At 39.8% G+C, this 16480-nt stretch overlaps 1 protein-coding gene across 3 annotated transcripts in view; it reads left to right on the top strand.

Annotated features, from left to right (window-relative positions):
- Positions 1–16480, top strand: part of Dync2h1 (dynein cytoplasmic 2 heavy chain 1) — a 265134-nt gene that overhangs the window by 179504 nt on the left and 69150 nt on the right. For all 3 annotated transcript variants that reach the window (XM_085844392.1, XM_085844391.1, XM_085844390.1), the window contains 3 exons: positions 3674–3749; positions 6477–6685; positions 14520–14624. In XM_085844392.1, coding sequence (XP_085700518.1) covers positions 3674–3749; positions 6477–6685; positions 14520–14624 — 390 coding nt within the window. The remainder of the gene's footprint in view (positions 1–3673; positions 3750–6476; positions 6686–14519; positions 14625–16480) is intronic.

The raw sequence follows: 16480 nt of genomic DNA, 5'->3' as shown, positions 1-16480 counted from the left end.
GCTGCATGGAATTAGATTAGTGTTTGGGTTTATTCTTACATGCTTAGAATCGTATCTACAATGAACATTTAAGAATTATTTTTTTAATTATTTATTTATATTTCAAATCTTATCCCCCTTCCTGTCTCCCCTTTGCTGATTACTACACCCTTCCTCCCTCCTCTTTCCCTCTAAGAGGGTGCTCAGCCACCCACCCACCTACTCCCATCTCACCCTTCTAGAATTCCCCTTCCCTGGAGCAACAAGTCTCCATAGGACCAAGTGTCTCTCCTCCTATCGATGCCCGATAAGGCCATCCTCTGCAACCCATGTAGTGGGAGCCATGGACCCACCCATATATACTCTTTGGTTAATAGTTTAGTCCCTGGGAGCTCTGTGGGGTCCCATTAGTTGATACTGTTTTTCTTCCTATGGGGTTGCAATCCCCTTCAGCTCCTTCATCCCCTCCCCTAACTCTTCCATTTGTTGTCCCTGGGCTGTGAGTATCTGCATCTGTCTTAGTTGGTGGAACCTCTCAGTGGACTGTCCACAAGCCCTTCTTGTCATCAGCAATAGTTGGGGATTTGGTGTCTGCAGATAGGATAGATTCCCAAGGTAGGGCAGTCTCTGGATGGCCATTCCTTCATCTCTGCTCATTTTTTTGTTCCTGAATTTCCTTTAGACAAGAACAATCCTCAGTTACAGTTTTTGACATGGGTGAGTGGCCCCATCCCTCTAATGGGGACCATGTCTATCTACTAGAGGTGGTCTCTTCAGGTTTCGTCTTCCTGCTATTGGTTATTTCACCTAATGTCATCCCCATTGGGTCCTGCATCCTCTTGCATCCCTGACATCTGGTACTTTCTATTGCCCCCACCCCCACCCCACCTCCTACTCAATAGTAGAGTTCTCCACTCTACTATTGCTACTTATTTCTATTCATTCTCCTGGTCCTCTGCACTTCTCTCCTGTCTCTCCTAATACCTGGTCCTGCCTCCCCTTATTTTTCCCTCCCAGTTCCCTCTCCCAACCCGGTCTCTCACTCCCTTACTTCTATAATTATTTTGTTCCCCTTTCTAAGTTGGATTGAAGCATCCACACTTTGGCCTTCCTTCTTGTTAAGCTTCATATGGTATGGTCTGTGAGTTGTATATTGGGTATTCTGAGCTTTGGGGCTAATATCCACTTATCAGTAAGTACGTACCATATAGGTAACTGAAGAGAAACTTGAAGCAATCCCACTAAAATCAGGGACTAGAGAATGCTGCCCACTCTCTCCCTATTTATTGAATATAGTACTTGAAGTTCTAGCTAGAGCAATTAAGACAACAAAAGGAGGTCAAAAGGACACAAATCAGAAAGAAAGAAAGAAAGAAAGAAAGAAAGAAAGAAAGAAAGAAAGAAAGAAAGAAAGAAAGAAAGAAAGAAGTCAAGGTATCACTATTTGCAGATGATATGATATCATACATAAGAAACCGAAAAAATTCTGCCAGATAACTCTGACAACTGATAAATCCCTTTAGCAAAGTGACTGGATATAAAATTAACTCTTAACAAATGAGTAGCCTTTCTCTACACAAAGAATAAACAGGTTGAGAAAGAAATTAGGGAAACAACACCCTTCACAATAGTTACAAATAATATAAAATTTCTTCTTGTGACTTTAACCAAGGAAGTGAAAGATCTTTATGACAAGAACTTCAAGTTGCTAAGGAAAGAAATCAAAGACAACCTCAGAAGATGAGAAGATTTCCCATGCTTATGGATTAGCAGGTTTAACATAGTAAAAATAGCCAACTTACCAAAAGCAGTCTACAGATTCAGTGCAACCATCAAAATCCTAACTCAATTCTTCACAGAGATAGAAAGAGCATTTCTGAAATTAATCTGGAATAACAAAAAAACTCAGGATAGTGAAAACTATTCTCAACAATAAGAAAATTTCTGGGGGAATCACCATCCCTGACCTCAAGCTGTATGACAGGGCAGTAATGACAAAAACCTCATGATATTGATTCAGAGACAGACATATCAGTGGGATATAAGTGAAGACCCAGAAATAAACCCACACACCTTTGGTCACTTAATCTTTGACAAAAAAGGCTAAACCATACAGTGAAAAAAAGAAAGCATTTTCAGCAAATGGCGCTGGCTCAATTGGCAGTAAGCATGTAGAAGGATGCAAATTGATCCATTTATATCTCCTTGAACAAAGCTCAAGTCCAAGTGGAACAAGGACCTCCACATAAAACCAGATACACTGAAACTAACAGAAAAGAAAGTGGGAAATAGCCTTGAACACATTGGCACAAGGGAAAATTTTCTTGAACAGAGCACCAAAGGCTAAGGCTCTAAGATCAAATATAGAGATATATGGGAGCTCATGAAAGAAAAAATCCTCTGTAAGTCAAAGGACACTGTCAATAGGACAAAACAGCAACCTACAGATTGGGAAAAGATCTTTTCCTACTCTACATCTGAAAGAGGGTTCATATCCAAAATATATTAAGAACTCAAGAACTTAGACTCTGGAAAACCAAATAACCCTATTGAAAAAGGGGGTACAGAGCTAAACAAAGAATTCGCAGCTGAGAAATCTTGAATAGCCAAGAAGCACCTAAAGAAATATTCAACATCCTTAGTCATCAGGGAAATGCAAATCAAAACAACCCTGAGATTCCACCTTAACACCAATCAGAATGGCTAAGATCAAGAACTCAGGTTACAGCAGATGCTGGCAAGGATATGGAGAAAGAGGAACAGTCCTCCATTGCATTGGTATTGCAAGCTGGAACAACCACTTTGGAAATCAATCTGGCAATTCCTCAGAAAAACTCGAACTAGTTCTACCTGCAGACCCAGCTATACCACTATTAGGCATATACACAAAATATGCTCCAATGTATAACAAGGACACATGCTCCTCTGTGTTCGTAGCAGCCTTATTTATAATAGCCAGAAGCTATAAATAAGCCACATGTGCCTCAACAGAAAATGAGGTTCATTTGCATAGTGGAGTACTACTCAGCTATTAAAATCAAAGACATCATGCATTTTGTAAGCAAATGGATGGAACTAGATAATATCATTCTGAGTGAGGTAACCTAGACTCAAAATCAATATTTTTGTGTGGTTAATCAATACTGATACATTCCTAAATACTAACTCTGCCCAAATTCTTTTTAAATTTAGTTTAAAGGTATTTTATTATGTAATTGGTAAAGTTAATGAAAACGCCATAGAAATTACTTTCATATTTTATATTGTTTCTGTTTTAGGAATGTTTTTGTATGAACATTATAGCTATTTGATAACTCTTTGGGTATATTATATAAATGAATGTACAGAAACAACATAATGCTTTTAGGACTTTTTTTAGCATTAGTTGTGGTTTCATGTTTGTGGGGAAAATGTTTAGTTTTGAAGCATCAAGGTATAAGAGATATATTAATACACATATGGTATACAGATTAAAAAGTGTTCTACTTCAGTTTGTACTCAGACTTTACTGAGGTACATTAGTGATAAAAACTAAAGTAGAATTATAAAATCATTTCATGTTTTTGTGGTCAGTGCATTGATTTCTAAAGGTTTTATTTTATAGTATATAGTGAATGCTATTCTTAAATTTAGGAGGTGGTGCTATGTAGAGATCTGCCTTTGATTTCACTGTATCTTACATTTGTTGTAACAGGGTTGGACCAAGTTTTATGAGTTTTCCTTATCAGATCTTCGAGCCGGGTACCATGTCATTGACAGGCTCTTCGATGGTGAGACTGGATCTGACTACTTACTGCTCATGATACGGTTTTACACACATGCCTTAATTCCTACCACAAATTCTGGGTTTTGCTTTGTATTTGGTATTTGAATGTCCTGATTGCTATGCCTCTTCTCTCAGAAGGTTCTTGAGTTGTCCACTGTGGGTTTGATCTAATGCATTGGAATTCTGATTTACCTGTACTTTCCAGGAGACAAAACTAGAAACAGTGTGTGTTCATTGTGTGGCCTACCATGTTTTTTATATAAAAATTGTTTCCAATGAGTCATTCAGTTCTCTTTCTAAGTAATTAATACTCTGGATCACAGCACTGCAGGGCTAGAACTAAGAAGCTGTGCAGTCCTGGAGGAACTGCTAAGTAAGTCTGCAAGAGCGGTGCAGGAATGAGGCTTGAGACTTATCACCCAGCCTAGATTACACTGTGCGTTCCTGAGACCAGGGGGCATTAGAGCTCAGAAACACTGTGAATCCAAGAGCAGATTAGATCAATAGACATTTAAACTTGAACGCTCTAACCACAATTTACAAATCTGTCCCCACATTCCCTGTCATCCTTGTTGCCTTGTCCAACTGCTCTTTACCAAGTCCCCTGTTTCAGTGGATGGCATGGTCATTCATGCTCTTAAACCTCTCTCATTTTCTCAGTGATCCTATTCTTTGGCAGGATATTTTCCCATTTTCATGTCACACTCTGGTTCTGTTTATCTGCCCTAAAGCCTTAGCCATGTGTGTGACTGCTTATCTAGTCCCCATTGCTTTTTTACTCCCCTTTTAAACACCCTGTGTCACTGTGTGTGCAGCAGTCCATCTGGATGGTAAGGCTTTCTTCCTTGGGTTTCCTATATTCAGACAGCCAAACATATGACAAAGTTTACTAGATTGTAACCCACAGTGCGGTCCTTTGTTTATTACCTGCATGTTAATGTCTATCATGTGTGCATCATAGGCAGTAGACATTGTTCTGTAACTTGTTTTTAGTAAAGAGATCAGAATGGACGTCTAGGATAAGAAAACCACCTGGAACACCTGACCTTTAACTTTAACACACTTACTGTGCAAATTTAAGAAACCACTGCAGTAATTGTTGGCTGTCTTTTTGTTTGTTTGTTTTTTTATAATTTCTCATTTTTTAAACTTGAACAACAAATTTTGTTTAGAGAACAAGTCTAAAAGAAAAACAAGATTTTTTTTCAATATAAAATTACTGCAGTCATGTGCTGGCATTTTCTTAATAAATTGAAAGTAAGCTCTTGTTTCTGCATTCCTTGGTAACTGTGTTAGCAGTGCCTGCCATTATGACTGTATCAGCTAGGGAAGATGAAGGTAGTGTGGGAAATTGGGTCATGGTGACATCCCCTGCTTCTTAGGCACTGTTGATATTAAGGTTCCAGCTGTGGCCACCTTCTCTTTTCTCTACAGTGTGGGTAGCCTAGTTCTGTTAAAAAAAAAAAAAGTGACAAAATCACTTATGTCTCAAGGTTTAGAGTTCTGTGACTGTCTCTGAATTTTATAGTGGTGAAATAGAAAAATGAAGAGTAGTAGCACATCAGTAATGGTAATGAGATTCACTGGTCATTTGAATATACTTACATGTCTATTCTATTTACTGAGGAACCAAGACTTCCTTCCTCATTCTGTTGTTACTGCCACGACTGCAGTGTGTTTCTGCTGCACAATTGAGTAGTGATATAGGAAAGAGCTTGCTTTTCTGTGTGCTTGTGTTTATTTTTGGACTGTGAGGGATGGACTTGCTGCCAGTCATCTGTAGCCTGCCCCCGTGCTCCAGCTCTCTCTTCCTAGAATGCAGCTGATTAGCTGTAGACTATAACAGGTAGAAGGCTACTGTGTGAACTCCTGCTACAGACTCCCCATTTAATCAGATTTTCTTAGGAGATGCTTGTTTCACCAAGCACAAGTCTCTGTTCTGTGCCTACCTATTTGCTTAATAAAATATATTGGACAGCTGTTCTGAATGAAGTTCTATTTGGATCAGGTTTTGCCAAAGGGGGCTCCAAATTAATTAGGCATTACTAGATAGGTTAGTTAGGATGCCCCTGTATTCAGAATACTCTGTTTGCACTCCAAATTTGTAGGATTTTATAATTTTCTCGTTATGGTGACCCAGACTCCTGGATCTCAGCTTGTCATATTCATAACTTGATTATTTTGATAAGTATAAAATCTTATAACTGGAAAGAAAATGTCCACTAGATATTTAGAGATCATTTACAGAAATCACTGAGATATATTACAATCTATTATTGTATCCTAATGATTACAGTGAAGGTAAGGGACTGTGCAGTGCTGCATTCTGGCCTGGGAACCCACAGCAGCTTTTGTTACTGCATAACAAACAAAACAAAACAAAACAAGCCAGAAGGAATTCCAGCATGAACAGAGTAAATGATCTACAGGGTGCATGACTTACTGTGGGGCTATTGGCAGTTGCTTGGGAAGGGAAAATCCTTTTTTGGAGGATGTGGCCACTTATAGTATTCCCATGCTCCAGTGAATGGCCCTATCCCCAGGCATACATATGCAGTACTGGCTGCACTTAGTTGCTTACCAAAAGGGGAAAAAAGACATAAAATTGGGGAGGGGACATTCATGTATGGGAAAGATTTAATCATATTTCATTGCATACCTATATGAAATTCTGAATAAAGAAAATCTTTTTAAAAAGTAAAATTAATAAAAGTATCTGTTTTTCTCATAGGTACCAAAGATGTACAGTGGGAATTTGTACACGGCTTACTTGAAAATTCTATTTATGGAGGACGTGTAGATAACTATTTTGATCTTAGAGTTCTTCAGTCCTACTTGAAGCAGTTTTTTAATTCTTCAATAATTGATGTACTAAACCAAAGGAACAAGAAAAGCATTTTTCCATATTCCATCTCTCTCCCAAACTCGTGCAGCATTTTGGTAGGTGGAAGTAGTGATTTCCCATGCATTTCCAGTACCTGAACATGGTCGAAACTTATTTTTGAACGATAAAATTCATGTAGAAATGTGCACATGATGGGCATATACAGCAATGTCTTTTGTATGTTATTATCTGTATGTTATTATCTGTTCATTATCGTGAAACCTTACATCCTCAGCCAGCCAGATGCCCTGGTTCTGTCTCCTTCTAGTTAGTACTTGTTTCATAGAAGAGACTGCACTGATTTCCAACAACCATTTGTCTATGTAAATGGAGAGACCCTTTAGTGTCTCTGTGAGGATCTGTTCTTGGGACATGTGACTGCTACTTAGTGAGTCAGTGTGGGAGGCAAATGCCTCCAGCCAGTCTAGATAAAAGGAGATTATATATATGTTGGAATGAATCAAGTGTTTAATTTTCCTGGTTAGATTAGATGCCACATTTCCCAGAGGGATGATAACATGCCAGTGTGACAGCAAATACATACATGCTGTTGTGTCTTATAACTGACTCTACAAAGGAATTGGCAGTCATTGAGCTAAAGGACAGAGAATGTCAGAGGACATCATAGTCCTGGGTTTCTTATACTCCAACTCTGTACTTCAAGGGAAGCTGCCAAGAATGAGACAGAAAGAAAAGTAACTTGCCCTTGTTCAGCAGATACTATGTGGATGCATATGTGTGTATGTATTCATATAATACCTTAATATACCTTATCTCTATGAGAAACGTTCCCAGGGTTGGACCAAGGTGAATAAATTTCTTCTCTGTCTGCCCTTGATTTTTCATCTAAAATTAGGAGTGGATAAGTATTAGGTTAATGTGGAGGAAGCTTATGAAGTCCCCAGAGGAAATGCTGATTATCAATGTGTATATTAACACACTAACAGAAGACAGGAGTGTGGGCAGACTGCATGGTGACAGGCTCACTTGGCCAGCACAGAGTAGTATATCATGTCTATAGGTTTCAGGGTTTATCTAAGTGGTTATTCCTTTTTTTTTAAAGTTTTAATATTTTTTATTACATATTTTCCTCAATTACATTTCCAATGCTATCCCAAAAGTCCCCCATAGCGCCCCCCACTTCCCTACCCACCCATTCCCATTCTTTTGGCCCTGGCATTCCCCTATATGGGGGCATATAAAGTTTGCAAGTCCAATGGGCCTCTCTTTCCATTGATGGCCGACTAGGCCATCTTTCCATACATATGCAGCTAGAGACAAGAGCTCCGGGGTACTGGTTAGTTCATCATGTTGTTCCAACTATAGGGTTGCAGATCCCTTTAGCTCCTTGGGTACTTTCTCTAGCTTCTCCATTGTGAGCCCTGTGATACATCCAATAGCTGACTGTGAGCATCCACTCCTGTGTTTGCTAGGCCCCTGCATAGTCTCACAAGAGACAGCTATATTTGGGTCCTTTCAGCAAAATCTTGCTAGTGTATGCAATGGTGTCAGCGTTTAGAAGCTGATTATGGGATGGATCCCTGGATATGGCAGTCTCTAGATGGTCCATCCTTTCATCACAGCTCCAAACTTTGTCTCTGTAACTCCTTCCATGGGTGTTTTGTTCCCAATTCTAAGAAAGGGCACAGTGTCTACATTTTGGTCTTCATTCTTCTTGAGTTTCATGCATTTAGTGAATTGTATCTTATATCTTGGGTATCCTAAGTTTTGGGCTAATATCCACTTATCAGTGAGTACATATTGTGTGAGTTCCTTTGTGATTGTGTTACCTCACTCAAGATGATGCCCTCCAGGTCCATCCATTTGGCTAGGAATGTCATAAATTCATTCTTTTTAATAGCTGAGTAGTACTCCATTGTGTAAATGTACTATAATTTCTGTATCCATTCCTCTGTTGAGGGACATCTGGGTTCTTTCCAGTTTCTGGCTATTATACATAGGGCTGCTATGAACATAGTGGAGCATGTGTCCTTCTTACCAGTTGGGACATCTTCTGGATATATGCCCAGGAGAGGTATTGCTGGATCCTCCGGTAGTACTATGTCCAATTTTCTGAGGAACCGCCAGACTGATTTCCAGAGTGGTTGTACAAGCTTGCAATCCCACCAACAATGGAGGAGTGTTCCTCTTTCTCCACATCCTCGCCAGCATCTGCTGTCACCTGAATTTTTGATCTTAGCCATTCTGACTGGTGTGAGGTGGAATCTCAGGGTTGTTTTGATTTGCATTTCCCTGATGATTAAGGATGTTGAACATTTTTTCAGGTGCTTCTCTGCCATTCGGTATTCTTCAGGTGAGAATTCTTTGTTCAGTTCTGAGCCCCATTTTTTAATGGGTTTATTTGACTTTCTGGAGTCCACCTTCTTGAGTTCTTTATATATATTGGATATTAGTCCCTTATCTGATTTAGGATAGGTAAAGATCCTTTCCCAATCTGTTGGTGGTTTTTTTGTCTTATTGATGGTGTCTTTTGCCTTGCAGAAGCTTTGCAGTTTCATGAGGTCCCACTTGTCAATTCTCGATCTTACAGCACAAGCCATTGCTGTTCTATTCAAGAATTTTTCCCCTGTGCCCATATCTTCAAGGCTTTTCCCCACTTTCTCCTCTATAAGTTTCAGTGTCTCTGGTTTTATGTGAAGTTCTTTGATCCACTTAGACTTGACCTTAGTACAAGGAGATAGGAATGGATCGATTCACATTCTTCTACATGTTAACAACCAGTTGTGCCAGCACCATTTGTTGAAAATGCTGTCTTTCTTCCACTGGATGTTTTTAGCTCCCTTGTCGAAGATCAAGTGACCGTAGGTGTGTGGGTTCATTTCTGGGTCTTCAATTCTATTCCATTGGTCTATTTGTCTGTCACTATACCAGTACCACTCAGTTTTTATCACAATTGCTCTGTAGTAAAGCTTTAGGTCTGGCATGGTGATTCCACCAGAGGTTCTTTTATCCTTGAGAAGAGTTTTTGCTATCCTAGGTTTTTTGTTATTCCAGATGAATTTGCAGATTGCACTTTCTAATTCGTTGAAGAATTGAGTTGGAATTTTGATGGGGATTGCATTGAAACTGTAGATTGCTTTTGGCAAGATAGCCATTTTTAAAATGTTGATCCTGCCAATCCATGAGCATGGAAGATCTTTCCATCTTCTGAGATCTTCTATAATTTCTTTCTTCAGAGACTTGAAGTTCTTATTATACAGATCTTTCACTTCCTTAGTTAGAGTCACGCCAAGATATTTTATATTATTTGTGACTATTGAGAAGGGTGTTGTTTCCCTAATTTCTTTCTCAGCCTGTTTATTCTTTGTGTAGAGAAAGGCCATTGATTTGTTTGAGTTAATTTTATATCCAGCTACTTCACCGAAGCTGTTTATCAGGCTTAGGAGTTCTCTGGTGGAATTTTTAGGGTCACTTATATATACTATCATATCATCTGCAAAAAGTGATATTTTGACTTCATCTTTTCCAATTTGTATCCCTTTGATCTCCTTTTGTTGTCGAATTGCTCTGGCTAGGACTTCAAGTACAATGTTGAATAGGTATGGAGAAAGTGGGCAGCCTTGTCAAGTCCCTGATTTTAGAGGGATTGCTTCAAGCTTCTCACCATTTACTTTGATGTTGGCTACTGGTTTGCTGTAGATTTCTTTTATCATGTTTAGGTATGGGCCTTGAATACCTGATCTTTCCAAGACTTTTATCAAGAATGGGTGTTGGATCTTGTCAAATGCTTTTTCCGCATCTAACGAGATGACCATGTGGTTTTTGTCTTTGAGTTTGTTTATATACTGGATTACGTTGATGGATTTCCGTATATTGAACCATCCCTGCATCCCTGGGATGAAACCTACTTGGTCAGGATGGATGATTGTTTTGATGTGTTCTTGGATTCGGTTAGCAAGAACTTTATTGAGGATTTTTGCATCAATATTCATAAGGGATATTGGTCTGAAGTTTTCTATCTTTGTTGGGTCTTTTTGTGGTTCAGGTATCAGAGTAATTGTGGCTTCATAGAATGAGTTGGGTAGAGTACCTTCTGTTTCTATTTTGTGGAATAGTTTGTGAAGAACTGGGATTAGATCTTTGAAGGTCTGATAGAACTCTGCACTAAATCCATCAGGTCCTGGGCTTTTTTTGGTTGGGAGACTATTAATGACTGCTTCTATTTCTTTGGGGGATATAGGGCTGTTTAGATCATTAACCTGATCTTGATTCAACTTTGGTACCTGGTATCTGTCTAGGAACTTCTCCATTTCATCCAGGTTCTCCAGTTTTGTTGAGTATAGCCTTTGGTAGAAGGATCTGATGGTGTTTTGGATGTCTTCAGGATCTGTTGTTATGTCTCCTTTTTCATTTCTGATTTTGTTAATTAGAATGCTTTCCCTGTGCCCTCTAGTGAGTCTGGCTAAGGGTTTATCTATCTTGTAGATTTTCTCAAAGAACCAGCTCCTTGATTGGTTGATTCTTTGAATAGTTTTTCTTGTTTCCACTTGGTTGATTTCGCCCCTGAGTTTGATTATTTCCTGCCGTCTACTCCTCTTGGGTGAGTTTGCTTCCTTTTGTTCTAGTGCTTTTAGGTGTGTTGTCAAGCTGCTAATGTGTGCTCTCTCTAGTTTCTTTTTGGAGGCACTCAGAGCTATGAGTTTTCCTCTTAGAAATGCTTTCATTGCATCCCATAAGTTTGGGTATGTTGTGGCTTCATTTTCATTGAACTCTAAAAAGTCCTTAATTTCCTTCTTTATTCCTTCCTTGACCAAGGTATCATTGAGAAGAGTGTTGTTCAGTTTCCACGTGAATGTTGGCTTTCTATTATTTATTTTGTTATTGAAGATCAGCCTTAGTCCATGGTGATCTGATAGGATGCATGGGACAATTTCAATATTATTGTATCTGTTGAGGCCTGTTTTGTGACCAATTATGTGGTCAATTTTGGAGAAGGTACCATGAGGTGCTGAGAAGAAGGTATATCCTTTTGTTTTAGGATAGAATGTTCTGTAGATATCTGCCAGATCCATTTGATTCATAACTTCTGTTAGTTTCACTGTGTCCTTGTTTAGTTTCTGTTTCCATGATCTGTCCATTGGTGAAAGTGGTGTGTTGAAGTCTCCCACTATTATTGTATGAGGTGCAATGTGTGCTTTGAGATTTACTAAAGTTTCTTTAATGAATGTGGCTGCATTTGTATTTGGAGCATAGATATTCAGGATTGATAGTTCCTCTTGGAGGATTTTACCTTTGATGAGTATGAAGTGCCCCTCCCTGTCTTTTTCGATGACTTTGGGTTGGAAGTCAATCTTATCAGATATTAGAATGGCTACTCCAGCTTGTTTCTTCATACCATTTGCTTGGAAAATTGTTTTCCAGCCTTTCATTCTGAGGTAGTGTCTATCTTTTTCTCTGAGATGAGTTTCCTGTAAGCAGCAAAATGTTGGATCTTGTTTGTGTAGCCAGTTTGTTAGTCTATGTCTTTTTATCGGGGAGTTGAGTCCATTGATATTAAGAGATATTAAGGAAAAGTAATTGTTGTTTCCTGTTATTTTTGTTGTTAAAGTTGGCATTCTGTTCTTGTGGCTGTCTTCTTTTAGGTTTGTTGAGGGATTACCTTCTTGTTGTTTCTAGGGCGTGGTTCCCGTCCTTGTATTGGTTTTTTCCTGTTATTATCCTTTGAAGGGCTGAATTCGTGGAGAGATAATGTGTGAATTTGGTTTTGTCGTGGAATACTTTGGTTTCTCCATCTATGTTAATTGAGAGTTTGGCTGGGTATAGTAGCCTGGGCTGGAATTTGTGTTCTTTTAGTGTCTGTATAACATCTGTCCAGGATCTTCTGGCTTTCATAGTCTCTGGTGAAAAATCTGGTGTAATTCTGATAGGCTTGCCTTTATATTTTACTTGGCCTTTTTCTCTTACTGCTTTTAGTATTCTATCTTTATTTAGTGCATTTGTTGTTCTGATTATTATGTGTCGGGAGGTATTTCTTTTCTGGTCCAGTCTATTTGGAGTTCTGTAGGCTTCTTGTATGTTCATGGGCATCTTTCTTTAGGTTTGGGAAGTTTTCTTCTATAATTTTGTTGAAGATGTTTGCTTGTCCTTTGAGTTGAAAATCTTCATTCTCATCCACTCCTATTATCCGTAGGTTTGGTCTTCTCATCGTTTCCTGTATTTCTTGGATGTTTTGATTTAGGATCTTTTTGCGTTTTACATTTTCCTTGATTGTTGTGCCGATGTTCTCTATGGAATCTTCTGCACCTGAGATCCTCTCTTCCATCTCTTGTATTCTGTTGCTGATGCTCGCATCTATGGTTCCAGATTTCTTTCCTAGGGTTTCTATCTCCAGTGTTGCCTCATTTTGGGTTTTCTTTATTGTGTCTACTTCCCTTTTTAGGTCTAGTATGGTTTTGTTCATTTCCATCATCTGTTTGGATGTGTTTTCCTGTTTTTCTTTAAGGACTTCTACCTGTTTGATTGTGTTATCCTGTTTTTCTTTAAGGACTTCTACCTGTTTGATTGTGTTTTCCTGTTTTTCTTTAAGGACTTCTACCTGTTTGATTGTGTTATCCTGTTTTTCTTTAAGGACATGTAACTCTTTAGCCATGTTCTCCTGTAATTCTTTAAGTGAGTTATTAAAGTCCTTCTTGATGTCCTCTACCATCATCATGAGATATGCTTTTAGATCCGTGTCTAGCTTTTCCGGTGTGTTGGGGTGCCCTGGACTGGGCGAAGTGGGAGTGCTGGGTTCTGATGATGGTGAGTGGTCTTGGTTTCTTTTAGTAAGATTATTACATTTACCTTTTGCCATCTGGTAATCTCTGGGGTTAGTTGTTATCGTTGTCACTGTTTAAAGATTGGAGCAGACTCTGTGTTCCACTCACCTGAAATCTCAAAATCCTGTGGCAGGTGTCGTGGGTAGCTGGCGGGTGTCATCCGACCTTGCTCTCTAGCTACCCTGATGCCTGTCTGGCCAGAAGAGGCCTGTGGCCCTACTCAGGCCGGTTTTCTGCTTCCCTAACTAATGCAGTCTCAGGTCCCGTGCGCAATTGGATTGGAGCAGAAGCTGTGTTCCACTCACCAGAAGTCTTAAGATCCTGTGGCGGGTGTTGTGGGTAGCTGGCGAGTGTCAGCCGACCCTGCGCCCTAGATACCCCAGTGCTGTTCTGACTGGAAGAGGCTTGTGGCCCTACTCAGGCCGGATTTCTGCCTCCCCAACCAAAGCAGTCTCAGGTCCCGCGTGATTGGACTGGAGCAGAAGCTGTGTTCCACTCACCAGAAGTCTCAAAATCTTGTGGCGGGGGTCGTGGGTAGCTGGCGGTTTTCAGCCGACCCTGCGCTCTAGCTACCCCGGTGCTGGTTCGGCCGGAAGAGGCCTGTGGCCCTACTCAGGCTGGTTTTCTGCTTCCCTAACTAATGCAGTCTCAGGTCCCGCGCGCAATTGGATTGGAGCAGAAGCTGTGTTCCACTCACCAGAAGTCTTAAGATCCTGTGGCAGGTGTTGTGGGTAGCTGGTGAGTGTCAGCTGACCCTGCGCCCTAGCTTGGTTATTACTTTTTAAAATAAAACAACCAGTGATTGTTCAGATATGTAAGAGCTGAAGTCTACATGTGGGTCTTTAGTGTGCTGTAACAAATTACGACTCCCTAAACACATCACACACAATAGACAGATCCACTGATACATGTTAGATTGAATCTACTCAAAGTCTATATGTTAGGAGTTGTACCAAGAAAATATAATATCAAATAGTTAATGTACAGAGGAATATTAGTGACAATGCTTCCTATGGATGATCAGGAAAACACTGATAAATCCTGTCCACTGTCTGTGATCTCGTGGCTGGAGAGCTGCCTTTTGTGAGAGCACTTTCTTGTGTTCCTGCAGGACTATCGTGCTATCATTGAGAAGCTCCCCGAGGACGATAAGCCCAGCTTCTTTGGTCTGCCCGCCAACATTGCCCGCTCCTCTCAGCGCATGACCAGCTCTCAGGTGTGATAACCAGGCGCCTCTTAAAAGAATCAATTGCTGTTGAGTCTGGAGGAAACAGTATGATTTCACTAGTTAGAATGTTACACGCTTTTATTTACAACCTTCATCTCATTTAATATAAACACTTCATTTTTACCTTGTTTTAAAGGTGTTAAATGATTTTATCTTAGTTAAGGGTTCTCTGCAAGAGTAAGACACTCATAGCTGAGCTATTTCACCAACCCCTTAATTTACCTATTTTAAAATTTTATATTGAGTTATTCCTTACCATAGCCTATAGCAGCTAGCCCTCAGGGTTTCATGTGCTGCTTAGTAATGTGCACCATGCAGATATAAATGGTATGTGATACGCTGTTTCAGAGGCTCTTTGCATACTGTACACAGAGGCTCCAACAGCCCTTAACTACTTACATTCATTTTTTTATAAGCATTCTAATTAGGAAGTATTTTATTATTTAAGTCTACGTGCTTATGTTGTTGCATATCCAACATTTCCTAAGTTGTTGTTTCCTCTTGTTTTGTCTTTCTGTGTGGTCTGTTTGGCAGTCTCTGTGCTCATTCTCCCATCAGTGGTAAGCAGTATGAACATGGTTAGAAAGATAGTGTTCCTCACAAGTGAGTCCTTCATCTCTGCTGGTGAAGACAGTCCACAGTTCCCTTTTTTTTTTCTTATTTAAAGTGTCCCTGCAGTAAGAGATTGTGTCTTCCTCAGGTCAGGTCATATGGCTGCACCCTCCTTATTCCAGCCATGATTTTTATCTGGTGTATGTGTGCATGCAATAGTTATGTTAACTGCTGAGCAGTCTTGCTGTCCCCATTTCTCCTTTGTCTGAAGGGTAGCTCTACTGGCTGTTTACAGCATAGGGCTTCTGCTGGGTAATCTGCTAATGTTATGAGAATACCTTTAAATAGGACTCAGCACTTTCTTGAAGATTAAATTACATATAGTTAAACATGAAAAGCATCACTACATCGTAAAACCCAATGAATCAATGACCAAGAAAAAGACATTGCAATATCTCATGAATTCACATGAGTCTTTTCCTATCCCTCTGCCTCTGGAATGGAGGACTCACCGAACTGTCTCTATTTAAAACATTGTTTATAATTGTATGCTTCTACACATGCACTGTTTTCTGATTTTTCTCTCTCATTTATATACATGTGTATGTACACACACACACACACACATGTACACACACATGTAAACATATATACACATGCACATGCAGACAGATATGTGCTAGACCTTTTTCCCTCTGGCCTTTCCCCCGAGGTTCTTCAGCGTTATTGTTGGACGAAGTTTCATTGCTTACTGTGCGACATTGCCTTACATGAATGTTAAGCAGTTTATGTTTCTCTTTAATAACGAGCATGTGGGCTGTCCAGACTTATAATTGTTAGCACAGGGCAACTAAGAGCATTTGTGAATACGTCTCCTGATGTAGACACACACACACACACACACCTACCAAAGGTTTTCTACATATAGTAGGGAGTTGAAATAATATGCTTGTGTTTAGGCAATACTTTATTCTCATAAGGCAGTACCATGGCCACCCCTTCTTGACTGTATCACCTTGACATTTTTACATGTCTGGGTTTTTGCTTTCTGGCATGTTAATGAGGCCCCTCTTCTATGAGCACTCTTGAATACTGATGAGAGTGGAGCTCTTTTCCCAAGTGACCAGACAGTTGTGCTTTTGCAGTGAGGACAGAGCACAGCAGGGAGTCTCAGAGGGCAAGTGGCTCACTGTGGTGCTGCACAGCTTGTAGAGAAGAAAGGTCAAGTTAGATAGAAAGCATTTGCAAGAGAATGTGGCTTGAAGTGACAGCAGGTTTTGAGAGATGATTCT

The sequence above is a fragment of the Mus caroli genome, unplaced genomic scaffold (genome assembly GCF_978045245.1).
Source record: "Mus caroli unplaced genomic scaffold, Mus_caroli_1 scaffold_11, whole genome shotgun sequence".
NCBI lineage: Eukaryota > Metazoa > Chordata > Mammalia > Rodentia > Muridae > Mus > Mus caroli.
This window is presented reverse-complemented; position numbering and strand designations above follow the sequence as displayed.